Source organism: Dendrobium catenatum, unplaced genomic scaffold (assembly GCF_001605985.2).
Source record: "Dendrobium catenatum unplaced genomic scaffold, ASM160598v2 fragScaff_scaffold_334, whole genome shotgun sequence".
Taxonomy (NCBI): domain Eukaryota; kingdom Viridiplantae; phylum Streptophyta; class Magnoliopsida; order Asparagales; family Orchidaceae; genus Dendrobium; species Dendrobium catenatum.
This window is the reverse complement of record NW_021318796.1, coordinates 2,449,481-2,462,431: the sequence shown is the minus strand read 5'-3', so window position 1 is coordinate 2,462,431 and position 12,951 is coordinate 2,449,481. Positions and strand designations below refer to the sequence as shown.

The window sequence follows — 12,951 nt, the reverse complement described above, 5'->3', positions numbered from 1 at the left end:
ATGTTCAATATTTTGTATCAACGGCATAGGTTTCCTATATAAATCTTCTTACTTACCACTATCATATGTGATGCAAGATTCCAATTCATGCACATATCTCTACACAAAATGAAACTTAAAAAGAGGATCGAAAAGTAAGTTTGCAGCAATCCAGAAGATATTCCACAAATGCATGTGCCCAAATTCATAACGGCATAAAGAGGGGCAAAAAGAAACAATGAGCTGGAAAGCAGATGCCAGATCATGCCATGCCTAGAACACTGACAAAAACAGTGTTTGTGCCCCAATACAAAAAGAGTAAAATCAGTCCACAAGGATCCTACCAATTCAGGGGTTTGGGGAATGATTAGGTACAACAATAAGCTTTGCTTTTAGCAGACAGATTGTTTCCATTATCTCATTCAGCGTTCTTGTACAAAATTTTTAATTTTTGTACTAAAAAATTGTTTTACGAAGCAGCAATAAAGTCGTCCCAAACGATGCCTAAATCAATGACCAAAAAGGGGTAGACCAACCATTGGACACAGGCCCACCCTCAACATTGTCCAAAAAACATGGTTCTACATCGTAGCCTTATCACAACACTCATCAATTGACATGCAACCTAAAATTACACTGAAAATATACTGTAGCAAAATTACAAAATGTAACTAGGCCAACAAGTAGTATTTGTCTCCTAAAAAACACTGCCATCATCAATATTCTACCAAGTACATACCATTTCAGTGAAAAATCATTACATTATCTACATTAGCCTCATCCCAACAACTTTAGTCATTACATTATCTACATTAGCCTCATCCCAACAACTTTAGTCAGTTTTATGAATCTTTATTTTCTATTCATTTATGATCAACACATCTTGCCTTATTAAATTTATTTTAAAAAAATTATTTTAAAAATTTAAAAGAAAATTAGTATTGGAAAAAAAAATGAATGCTAATGTGCTAGGCTATCAAGGAAAGTCCCAAAAAAAACTTACATAAAGTGTATTCAATCGTACACACAGATTTTTTGTTGTTAGTCGATTAATTTGATTGGAATTTTTATCATTTGTTGACTTCACGTCTGTAACTTCTTTCCTCACAAAGGCCTTTATTCCAATTTCCCTTTTGTATCGAGTGAGGACAGGTACAGGAGGTATCAAATCTTCTTTATCAACTGCAAATATCAATAATAACGACCGAATAAGTTTTTAAATAAAAAAAAGGTCAGGCAAACAAAACTCTAATGGAAATTGAAAAAAGATGCAATCATTTAAAAAGAAAATTAGACCAAACCAAGGAGACAAGATTAAACAAAACCTCAATAAATATATAAACTAAAAAATATATATTGTTGGCTTATTAGATGGTATTGACATATCAAGGACTCCTTACACTGGAAGATGAGAATATATTTTAAACATTCTCATTATTAGGAGTATTATTCTATTTCATATGTTTCCTTACTATTTCCTCCTATAGGCTTAGTTATAAGACCAGCATATTCAATCAATAACACAAAAAACATCCCCTTTCCTCTCAGCATGATACCAGAGCAGGAAAATCTAGCCATAATCTCAATTGATCTCGTGCAAAAACTAAGTCCTGTCTGGCTCCCATACAACATATGGCAACCCTTGCGCACCCACATTTTCTCTATTGTGCTCCCAGTTTCTGCTCTCACTTGTCACTTGCTAACTCCACTACATGCACGCAATAGATGGCAATCCTTGCACCTATACCCATTCTTCTCACGTATATCAACAAAGGATGCCGCACTACCTTGCATGTTGGCTTTGCCTGTTGCTTGTCTTACATTCAACTCTACGCCTTAATAATTGGTGGGGGCAAGAACCAAGTAGGCAGCCGTGGGAACCAAGGAGGCAGCCATGAGAACCAAGGAGCCAAGGCACGGGAACCCAAGAGGCCAAGCACATAATTTTAAAAGATAAAGCTACATAAATAAGTTAATAAATGAATTAAAACCTAGCTAATAATGAGCTAACCTTTAGTTCAATAAATGATCTAAAAATCAGCTCATAAATGAACTAAATTCCAGCTCAATAAATATTGAGCTTGTAGACTCGAGGGAGGCCAAAATTGATTTGTTTTGGACATGAGTTGACCCCCCCTTTGAATACATCAAGTGGACAAAGCTTGCAAGCTTTTCCAATGAAACCAGCAGGTTTACATTTCCAAAAATAACATATCATTCACTATTTTTAAAACATAACAAACCCCTAATATTTATAGGTATGAAAGGGGGAATACAAACAGACACAACATTTAATTCCCGTAGGAATCCCAAACATCACAAGCCATAAAAAGCCCTTGCTTTTCACGGAAAACAACCCAAACCCAGGAACCGAAGCAGCAGCCGCGGGAGCCAAGGAGGCCGCACAGAACCAAGGCGCCAAAGCCACAGGAAAACTCCCAGGCTCGGAAAACCAGCAGCCGGCCGGAAATCCAAGAGGCAAAGCACAGAAAACAACAGCCCATGGTGGAAGCCAAGGATCCACGGCATGTGAAACAACTCATCTTGGAATTCCAAAAGCTGGTTTGGAATTCTAAGAGACAAACATAATTAAAACACAAAAAACAATAAATATTACATTAATAAAAAGATAACTATGAACTAAAACGTTAGCTAATAATGAGCTAACCCTTAGTTCAATAAATGAACTAAAGACCAGCTCATAAATGAGCTAAAATTTCAGCTCAAATTGATTGAGCTTATAAACTCGGGGGAAGCCAAAATTGATTTATTTTGGACATGAGTTGACCCCTCTTTGTCTACATCAATAATCTAATCAATAATCTATTCTTAATTCTCCTTCTCCAACATTAACTCCTATGGTATCATGGTCTACGACTATGGTCTATGATTACTCTACATTATGTGAAACTTTCTTCTAACTAAGGCGCCTTTATAAAATTCAATGATAACAATTATCTCTTATAGTAAAGGGCTTTCCATTTTCTCATTAATTCTCATGAAAAACTCTTTCAAATTAATGCCACTTTTGTAGTTCATGAGATCAAGTTCTCCAAATAACAAACTTATGATTATGTTGTTACAACTTGGTTGTTGAATGATCTCAAACATTCTAGTGTCTCCACGACATGTTTCATGAGATTGTTAAGGAAATACAGCATTTTCTCTACTCAACTTATTTTTAGAAAAGTAATATTTCCACGGTTTCCTCTATTGTAAAATGAGTTGATCATTCAAGATTACTATAATATCTTCAGGGTAAGTGAATGGATTACTTCAGTTTAAACTTTTTACTACTGATAGAAAGTTTATGAACAAGATTAAGAGTTGTTGGTTGTAAATTTCTCTGCAAACTTTATCCAACAGATAGTTGATTCTTAGTTTCCCAATAGTATGACTACTCTTTCTCATGATCTTCAAGCCATCGATTTATTGTCTCCTTCACCATCTTCTGATTAGACTACCCTTACTATCAAACATTGTGATGGTCGTATCCATGGAGCCTTGATTGATAGTGGGTGTATTCAAGTTGAGAAGTCCTTCCCACCTAGCTCTCGCACCACTCACCCTTCAAAGCAACGTTAGGCAAGATTTGGCTATCCTCCAACTGCCCAACAAGCCATTGGAATAATTATTTCTGCTAACGGTTTTTCCACTATTGTCGCTCCACAAGGTTCAACCATATGCTTTCTCAAGAAGAATTTGATTGCTTGATATCAGAATTCCCAAATATCTATATCAAATTTTGATGTTATTTCCTCCACAAACTTGCAACAATCGTCTCCTCAAGTAAGCTATGTAGTTTGGATTCAATGTCTCCTCCCATATAATAGTTAATCACAAACTTTTATTGCCTTCCTCTCATGATTGTGGCAGATGTGTCCCCATCTATTATTTTTTAGGAAATGCATTGTGATTCATTCAAAAACTCTCTACGATGCTTTACATGTTCCTCAGTATCCTATAAATTTATTACCTATTCATTATCTTACTAATTCCCATAATTGTTCTATAACTTCCAATCCCTTCTGTTTTGTCTTTCAAGACCTCAGCCTGAAGAATTTAATTGGTAGAACTGTTGAAGATAGCTGGATATGATAACTGACAATAAATGTTCCCTCTTTTTCTCCACCATTACTCCTTTAGATTGACACTATCGGTTGCATCTTCCTCATAATAAACTTGGAGCTATTGACGTTGATTTTTTACCTGAACAATCTTTTGACTATCATGCATGCAAGTTGTATAAAGACCCAGAATATTATTTATTTAGTTAAGGAATATTAATATTAATTTTTAAATAATTTTATGGATAAATTAAAGAATTAATCAAGTCCTCCATATCGAATTTATTTAAAAAATAATAATTGCTCAAAATAAATACATAACTATTTTTTATATACAATATTGAGAGATACAATTATTTGCTCAATAAAATTTATTGAAATAAGAGAGTATAATTAATTAACGAATTATAAAAAATCCTTATGGAAAAAATAAAATAAATCAACTTCTTGTGTTGGTTCAATTTAACTAACACAATAAGCTAGTGGATGCCCCTTTAAGATAGAAAGGGGGTGGACTAAGTGAAAAAAGTCAGAGATAAAGAGTTAGAGAAAGAGCTAACCGTTGAGAAGCGCAGAGAGAGAGAAAGAGAGAAAAGGAGACCAATCAGTGCGAGAGCAACAAGAGAATCAACCGCATGCATGAGGTTTGCATTCGCATGAGAAGTTTGAGAAAGTATTGACAAAAAGAATGAGGGTGACTTGGAGGAATAAATTTGAAAATAAAGAAATTCCAAGGATTTTCCTCTCCTCTCCTTCTATTGAAAGGTAAACCCTAACCATTTGATTGTAGTTCACTTCTTTAAAAAGATGAAAAGAGATTTGAAAGGAATCCATTGCATGATTTATCATTAGATGGCTTACATAATTTATACATAAAAATATTGATAAGGATTTGTTTAAGAATTTTCTAGGGTTTAAGAATTGATTTGAAAATTATTTCTTTCTTTTCCCTCTTATCCTTCCTCAAGTAAGCTAAATCTTAAACCTAATTTTTTCTAATTTATGTTTAAGATTAGATTGGTTTTAGTTGGCAGTTAATTATAGCTTTTTCCATAATTGGTTTATGCATGTTAACTCCAAACCCACTTTGTGACAACCGGTTCATCCGGCCGGTTCACCCGAACCGGCCCACCCTTTTAATTCCGCGAACATAACAGTTCGCGGAACAGGCAGTTCGCGCGAACTGTGAAGTAGAAACTGCTCTAAATTAAATAGCCTTCTCAATGCTAACATTGATTTCTTCATTCTACTCGTTATAGGTCTTTCATTTAGCTTCAACTTCAAGACTTCTACTATTTTTGGGAGTTATCTATTCATCATCAAATAGTTATATATATAGTTATTGGCTCACAAGATGAATGCTGTGAACAATACTTTGAAGGTTACTAGTAAATATTTTGAGACCAATATATGGTGACAAGAGGTCAGCTATGGTTATGTTTATGATGCAATGAACACAATGAAAGATGCAATTAATAATCTATTTGGAGAAAATTAAAAAAAAAAGTATAAGACAATCTTTCATATCATTTATGAGAGATGGAAGTATAAACTCCGACGATCATTATATCAAACTGGCTACTATTTTAACCTATAATTTTTTAACAAAAATAAAACTACAATACAACCAAATGGACAATTGATCACAGGCTTATGTTCAGTTACTAGTTTATTAGTGGGAGACCCAAATGAGAGAATGGTTACATATCAAAAACTCTCTATTTAGAACCGTGTTGGTGGCATATTTGCAACTGAATTTTCCATCTACGATAGACATCATAAATCTCTAGGTATACTCAATTAAAACTTCTACATAATTTTGTACTTATTGATTAAAGTTTTCAAGATTGATATTCTAATTTTAAATTTTTAATGAAGAGGGGTGGGAGAAGTGTGGTGCATCTGCTCCAACTTTACAAAAAATAGCAATTAAGATTTCAGAATCAACTTTTAGCACTGCTGGACGTGAGAGGGACTTAAGTATCTTCGTGCAGGTTAGTAATTTATCAATTTTGAATATAATAAATAATTTATATGATATATGTATTTCATTATAACTTTTCTACAAATTCATACAAAGAAGATAAATTATTTAGATCACAAGAGCTTAAATGATTTAGTATTCATTAAATACAACTAAACTTTTAAATGGATATTTAATTTGAGAGATGTTATTCATCCAATTAGTTAGAATTCTATTGATTAAAGTTGTAAGGTGTTAATTGGAGAAATAGAAGATACTAGTGCACAATGCTTTGGTGAAGAAGATTTTAATTAGAGACAAATTCAAAAGGCGTCAGAAGAAGTTGATTGAAGATGGTATGCAAGATTTAACAGGCCAAAAAAGGTACATCAATAATGAGGACAACTTCATCCCGACCTATATCAACTTTTACTGTTCAAGAAAGAGAAGATGAGATTAATTCACAAGAAGAAAAAGAAAAAATTTTGAGATGAAGAAATTCTACTTGACGGAGAAAGAGGTCATGTGAATGAAAGTGAAAATAATGACTAATTAATTCCATTTAGCTTGTTGTACGAAACTTGAGACTTTAAGCATTTAAATCTTACCTTCGCTATGAATTAAATGTGTTTTTATGTAATCTTAATGCTTCTAATTTTTACAACAAACTACTACAATAGTTTTTAACTTAATTGTTTGTTAATTCCTATGTATAATGAATATTTATCGGAATTTTCAAGTTGCAGGCTCATTTTCAAGTTTTTTCTTCAAGTGAAGCATGTGCATCACATTTTTTTTCCTATTCTATATCAAGATTTGAGTCATCTATTAAATACTCCATGTTTTGTAATAGTTAAGGAATACATCATTATATATTATAAATTTAAATAAGTTATGAGAGCTTTAGTTAATAAAAGCGCAACTTTGCATTGTGCTTCGTACTTTAAAAAAAGCGCAACTTTGCACATTAAAACAAAAAAAAATCTTGTGCATCGCATTGTGCTTCGTACTTTAAAAACATGGGTGCTGACATAACAGATATGACTCCTAACAAAAGATGTCGATTATATGTTTTTAATATTCTCATATTGGGGGGCACTACTCTTTATTATTTATTTCCGCATAGCTAAGGGCTCAATATATACAGTCAATAATATACAAAAAAAACCCTTTTCCTTCAACAATTAAAAAGAGATGTTAGTTGTTTTTATTTGATACTCTACAAATAAGGATAAGAATACATGAAATTTTCCTCCAAGGAGATCTAGTGGCATGATGATATTAATGATTTGCATTTGGTGGTGTAAATAGCAAAATTACATCATTGATCCAGCTAACCACTACTTAACAGTCCTATTGTAATGCATTCCAAGAAAGTAAGCTATTTTTTTGTTGGAAGGCAAGGGTGAAATGATGGTGAGTTGGACAAACAAATTAATTGGCTCTATAAGAGGTTACTTCACAAAAGAAGTGTCCACAATACATCAGTACGAGGAGCAAAAACAAGACTAACTTTCCCACTGAAGAAATGAATATTCAAACATTAAAGTGGTAAGACAATTGAAGGTAAAAATCAATCAAAAAGCAAGCGGGTTTGAGCACAGTTTAAAAAACAAAAAGAAAAGATGAGCTTTATTTACTTTTCTTTTTCCAAGAAAAAATAAATTATTTGCTAAGCAACAGAAAATCACCTATCTGCTGAACAACTTGACCAGTATAAACTTGAAATGCATTATCAAGGCCACGGCAAAGGCTTTCAAGTTCTCCAATCCTCATGGGCACTTTAAGATCAAAAAATTGGTCAACAATCTGCCAGAAAAAACTCACAGATCAGCCAGCTATGAGTCTAAGATGCTCAAACAAAACCAAAATCACCTATTTTACGCAGGCATCCCTATATTTCCATATCATAAAAACAAAAACGATGACCTGAGTTGATCCTGAACATCATCGCAGTCAAAAGGATTGAACCTACCTCAAAGCACTAGTTGTTATAAAATGAATCACACAGGAAAATTTTAATTTTCCAGCTTAAATATACTAAAGAAGTAACTTCTACTATATGGTTACCAACAGCATAAAAAAACTATCGGAAGTTTTTGCACAATAATCACCAGACCGCATGCAGCTGTAATGAATAAATACATTAAAAATAAGAAAAATCTATACAAATATTGAGAGAACAAGCTGCATAGAAGTTAGTAAAACCTATAAAAAGTTCACAAGCGAAACACATCATTTGTCATTCAACTTAGAAATACACGATCACTTAAGATAATACAATAAAAAATATTTATTGTTGCAAATTTTAGATCACAACTGTTGCTACAGTAAGAGCTGATTTGTACCTCCGTTGTAGCAGAGAAGTAATATGAATGGCGGGTTGGAAGCTCATGCCATATTATTGAGCTGTGAGGGCATGGTGGCATTATAGCATACGAAAATTGTATGAAGGCTTTGTGCACTCTGACCAGGTCAGGTTACAACAAACGCTATAAAGTAGATTGTGGTGCTTAAGGGAGTGGCACAGAGTTGCCTAACAACCAACATTCTATAAGTCTGAAGAATTCATGCCTCCGGAATTTATGGCATACCCGGGAAATCAATGAGAACATGCTACTAGGACTATAGTTGTTGAATTGAAGTCAATAAATTCCATAGAGATTTTATTGACATTCTCCAATATAAAAGAAAGTTGTCATGGCTCAAAAAATTCCCTAGATATTTTGTGGCTTCACTATGATTTGACCAAAGTTTGAGTGAATTTCAAATAGTTTTTGAGATTCGACCATGATTGCCAACCATAACCATGAGTTAACAGATAAAAGATGATAGAATACTGGTGCATAAGAGCCTCTCTTTTGTACTTCTGCAGAAGTGTAAATAGATGGCCTTTTTAAGTGGTTTGTGCATTTCAATTTGGGCTTCCCTGGGATTCAAAAATGTGACAAGTTCGATGAAGATTCTTTTTCAAGCTGGTTCATCAATAACCACATATGTAAATGGCATTTTTTTATTCCTTATAATTCTAAGATTATAATCCCAAATGTTACGAGTCAGCTAAAAAAATGAAAGTCCCTAAAGTAGTAAACAAAATCTAGACTCATCAAATAATAAAATTTAGGAAAAAGAATCAAAATGATCCATTGATCATTTATGAAGCACCAAAATGATCCCCAACTATATTAAAAAATTATTTTGATTCCTCAAGTCTTTAAAAAGGAATCAAAATAATCTTATGATGGGACTACTTTGGTTCCTCTTTAAAGAATTGAGGGATTAAAATGATCCTTTAATATAGATAGAGACTATTTTAATCTTTAATAAAGAGCCAACGATAATTTTGGTTATTTTCTCATTACATTTATAAATCAAAAACACGAATCAAATACTGCCTGAGTTCATACAGAACTAAATCAGTGAAAAATCACAGCATTTGGAGATCTGGAAAATCAGTGTTTAATGTTCAAAAGTATTCACGAACAAAAAAAAATCTAATTTTGAACTTGTGAAACAATTACATTTGGAGTCAAAACATGCATATCAAATAATTTGTGACTTCATACAGATGGTCATAAAAAATTAGCAAGGTATATGTAAAAGGATTGTAAAATAAAAAAAATTGTAGATTTTAACTAATAAGAATTAATATAAAAAGTATTTATGCAAACAATTTAAGAGAAACTATCTCAGAAAGCATTAGAGGATGCAATGAATAAGTAGAACCTCGTCAATGAAACTGTGGGCTTCAACAATTGAACACCCATATCGTTGATGAGGTGAAATAGGATCCCAAACCTGCAACAGGAATATGCTTTTGATGTAAGCGCTAGTACTGTAATGACTGCTAGTATCACAGATTTAATACAAGAGCATATCATAGACAAACAGAATTTCTTAAGGATCTCAAAATCATAAGCAGTTAGAAAGAGCTCAAGACAAACATCTCATATGCATCTAAATGTTCATGCATAAAAAGATGATTTAAACAACCGAACAAAGTTATCTTGGGAAAGGGATGACTGCATGGGGAACCACTGCTAACACCACAACCTCAAACTTTTTGTATGATAATGGCTCCCAAACAAGGATTGGCATTAAACATATTTCAGTTGACGGATAGAATCCAAAAATAGAGACAGGGGGAATAACTGATGGTGACTAAGTGACAAAAAGGTTGCCAGTAGAAGTTCAGGATGGTCAAATCATCGAGCAAAAGGTAACAACGGTAATGAGGGAGTGTCAATGCCTGCTGATTGTAATAACAGGACCGAAGCGGTCCAGGTCCTTCTGCACAAGGGAGCCAACCGAAGCGTCCATGATGTAGGACTAAATGCTTTAAATAAATGAAATAGAATTTGCACAAATTCTTGAATAAGCAAGTAAGATTAAAACTGTTAGCAATCAAAACGACAATAGAATCCAAGAATAAATTGATTGGGGTGACCAAATATCTTGGGTGGACTAGTTGGATCAATCTTATCTACAAATGTATGACAATCATTCCAGCATGAGTTTAGTGATGAGCTTTTAGAGACGACTCTTCCTAATAATCAATATGGATTTTCATATTCGACCAAAAAGGGGATAGAAGGAAGTCAGCATTCAGAACCGGTGTTTGATCGATCTCCCAGTGACTTCATACTTAATCCCACCAGCTAAGGTTACACCAGTCAACCAAAGTAAATTTCAAATCTATGGAAGTGTGGATGAATGTTTCTTCGAGGCATGTGGATCGAGGTGTTATAGCAGGCTAACCATTAAAAGAGAAGAATAATATTAAGTTAAGTGATGCAGAGATGAGGATGCTCAGGTTGATGAGTGACTTTACTCTTAGAGACAGGATACGAAATAAGCATATACATGAAAAGGATGGAGTAGCTCCAGTAGAAGGTAAGATTAGAAAGAGTCGTCTTAGATGGTTTGGTCACATAAAACGACGGCCTTCCGATGACCTGGTTAGATGACCTGGTTAGGAAAGTAGATGTATTATATTTGACTTATGTTAAGAAAAGTAGAGATATACCTAAAAAGTTTTTGTTAGAAAAATATTAGAAATGACCTTTCTTTATTGGATTTAGATGAGAATCTGACTCTTAACAGGACAATGGAGAAAAAGGATTCAATTAGCCAACCCCACATAGTATGATAAAGGCTTGTTGTTGTTGTTGTTGTTGTTGTTGTTTTTATAAGTTTACATTGAAATTAGTATTCCTCTTGACACCATGCACAAGAGTTGGCCTCTTGACACCATGCACAAGAGTTGGAAGCAGCTGGTGTCTTGGCAAACGAAAAATATCCATTAAATGTCTGTAAGAATTAGAGAATATAAAGGCTATATTAGAATCATTAAAGTCAGTTCATGCATATTTTATATCTTTCTTTTTTTAGAGATATATAAATAAATAAATTATAAGAATATAGTAATCAAATTTCACCCATCAACAGTGATCTTAATGTCTAAATCACAATTGCACCAATACATTTCATATGCGAACGTTTATTTACATAACTTCATGATCTTTGTAATTATATTTTATTTAAAAATCTGTTGTTGATGTCATGATTGGAGGTGTAAATTGGGTTGGTAACGCAAGTGCCTATTTTGATTAAACGCATGTTCTAACTTTAAATAACTTTCAATTATTATTTATAAACTAGCATGTTTCCCCAAAACCAGCAGGTGTCTAATTAAGAAAACAGAATATTCTAATTTATTATGCATTAGTTACTGATTTGGTTACTATACAATCAGTTTGATTTAATGATTTGGTGTTAAATTTTCTAGATTAAATGTGTTAGTTATAGACAACCAGATAATTGTTGATTGCATTGGAAAATTTGTTATTCGAATTAGTCACATTATTATGTAGTTTATTAGTATAATTAATAATTATGGTATTCAACTAGATTTTTTATTAACATTGATATGTTTGAAGCTAAAATATTTTACCTCTTTTTTAATTTACATGAAAATTTTAATCATTTTTATTATTTAATCATGTAATATCAATGCCAACAGTTATGCCAAATAGTTTCTACTCTTATAACACCCTTGTTAGTAATTCAAGTTGTGATTTCACAAAAGAATTATGTAATTTAATCAATAGCACAACACATAACAATACATAACAAAATATAAAATAGCTTTGCACAACATAGCAACATTGCCAAGCTTGCCAAGCGCAGCATTATTCCTCCTGTTTTCCTGTCCTTGCCTCGATCTCCAACTTCTTACCCAAAACTTTTGAACCATATTCCATCAACATAATATTTGATCCCCTTTTTCTAAGCACCGTAGATAACCAATACCCAAATATATGACCTTAAGGCTATCTTTCAGGTAACTTTATTATAATTAGAAAAATCTTTAATCAGTCCGTAATTATTTCTAATAATTGTTTGCCGTTTAGTAAATATGTTTAATAGCTTCAATACACATTTGATCTCCTTTTTCTCCTTGATACCCATTGAATTCATTCTTGCTGCTTTACCATGTGCGTTTTCAAGAGTAGTAAAAACTATATAAAGATCAAAGGTCCTCTAGGCATAAAAACCTCTAAATTCTCTGATGTGCATATGATTTTTCTCATGCTTTATTTCATAACCTTGTCCGATCATAACTTTCTCCAATCGCTTTATTGTATGCCTCTTTATTTGAATTCCTTTGTAATTTCCAGAGTTTTGAACTATTAAATTTTAAATGTTTATATCAAAATGCTGCTTACTTCATTGAACTTTAAGGTAAAATTCATTATGAAACTAAGGCTTCATTTGGGACAATTTTTTTACTGCTTTCTAAAATAAATTTTTAGTATAAAAATTTTTTGAATAAAATTTTTTTATACTAAAAAACTACTTTATAAAGCAATAAACTGTACCAAATGAAGCCTAAATATATGACGCTGATTTTTTTTTTTTGATGGTTACTTGGTTTAATAC

At 32.7% G+C, this 12,951-nt stretch overlaps 1 protein-coding gene across 1 annotated transcript in view; it reads right to left on the bottom strand.

The window, feature by feature from the left end:
- LOC110110735 (protein unc-13 homolog) overlaps nucleotides 1–12,951 on the bottom strand; it is an 83,751-nt gene that overhangs the window by 38,262 nt on the left and 32,538 nt on the right. The window contains exons 18-20 of the mRNA XM_020842340.2: nucleotides 9,736–9,807; nucleotides 7,701–7,818; nucleotides 983–1,161 (exon numbers count right to left, since the gene is read on the bottom strand). Coding sequence (XP_020697999.1) covers nucleotides 983–1,161; nucleotides 7,701–7,818; nucleotides 9,736–9,807 — 369 coding nt within the window. The remainder of the gene's footprint in view (nucleotides 1–982; nucleotides 1,162–7,700; nucleotides 7,819–9,735; nucleotides 9,808–12,951) is intronic.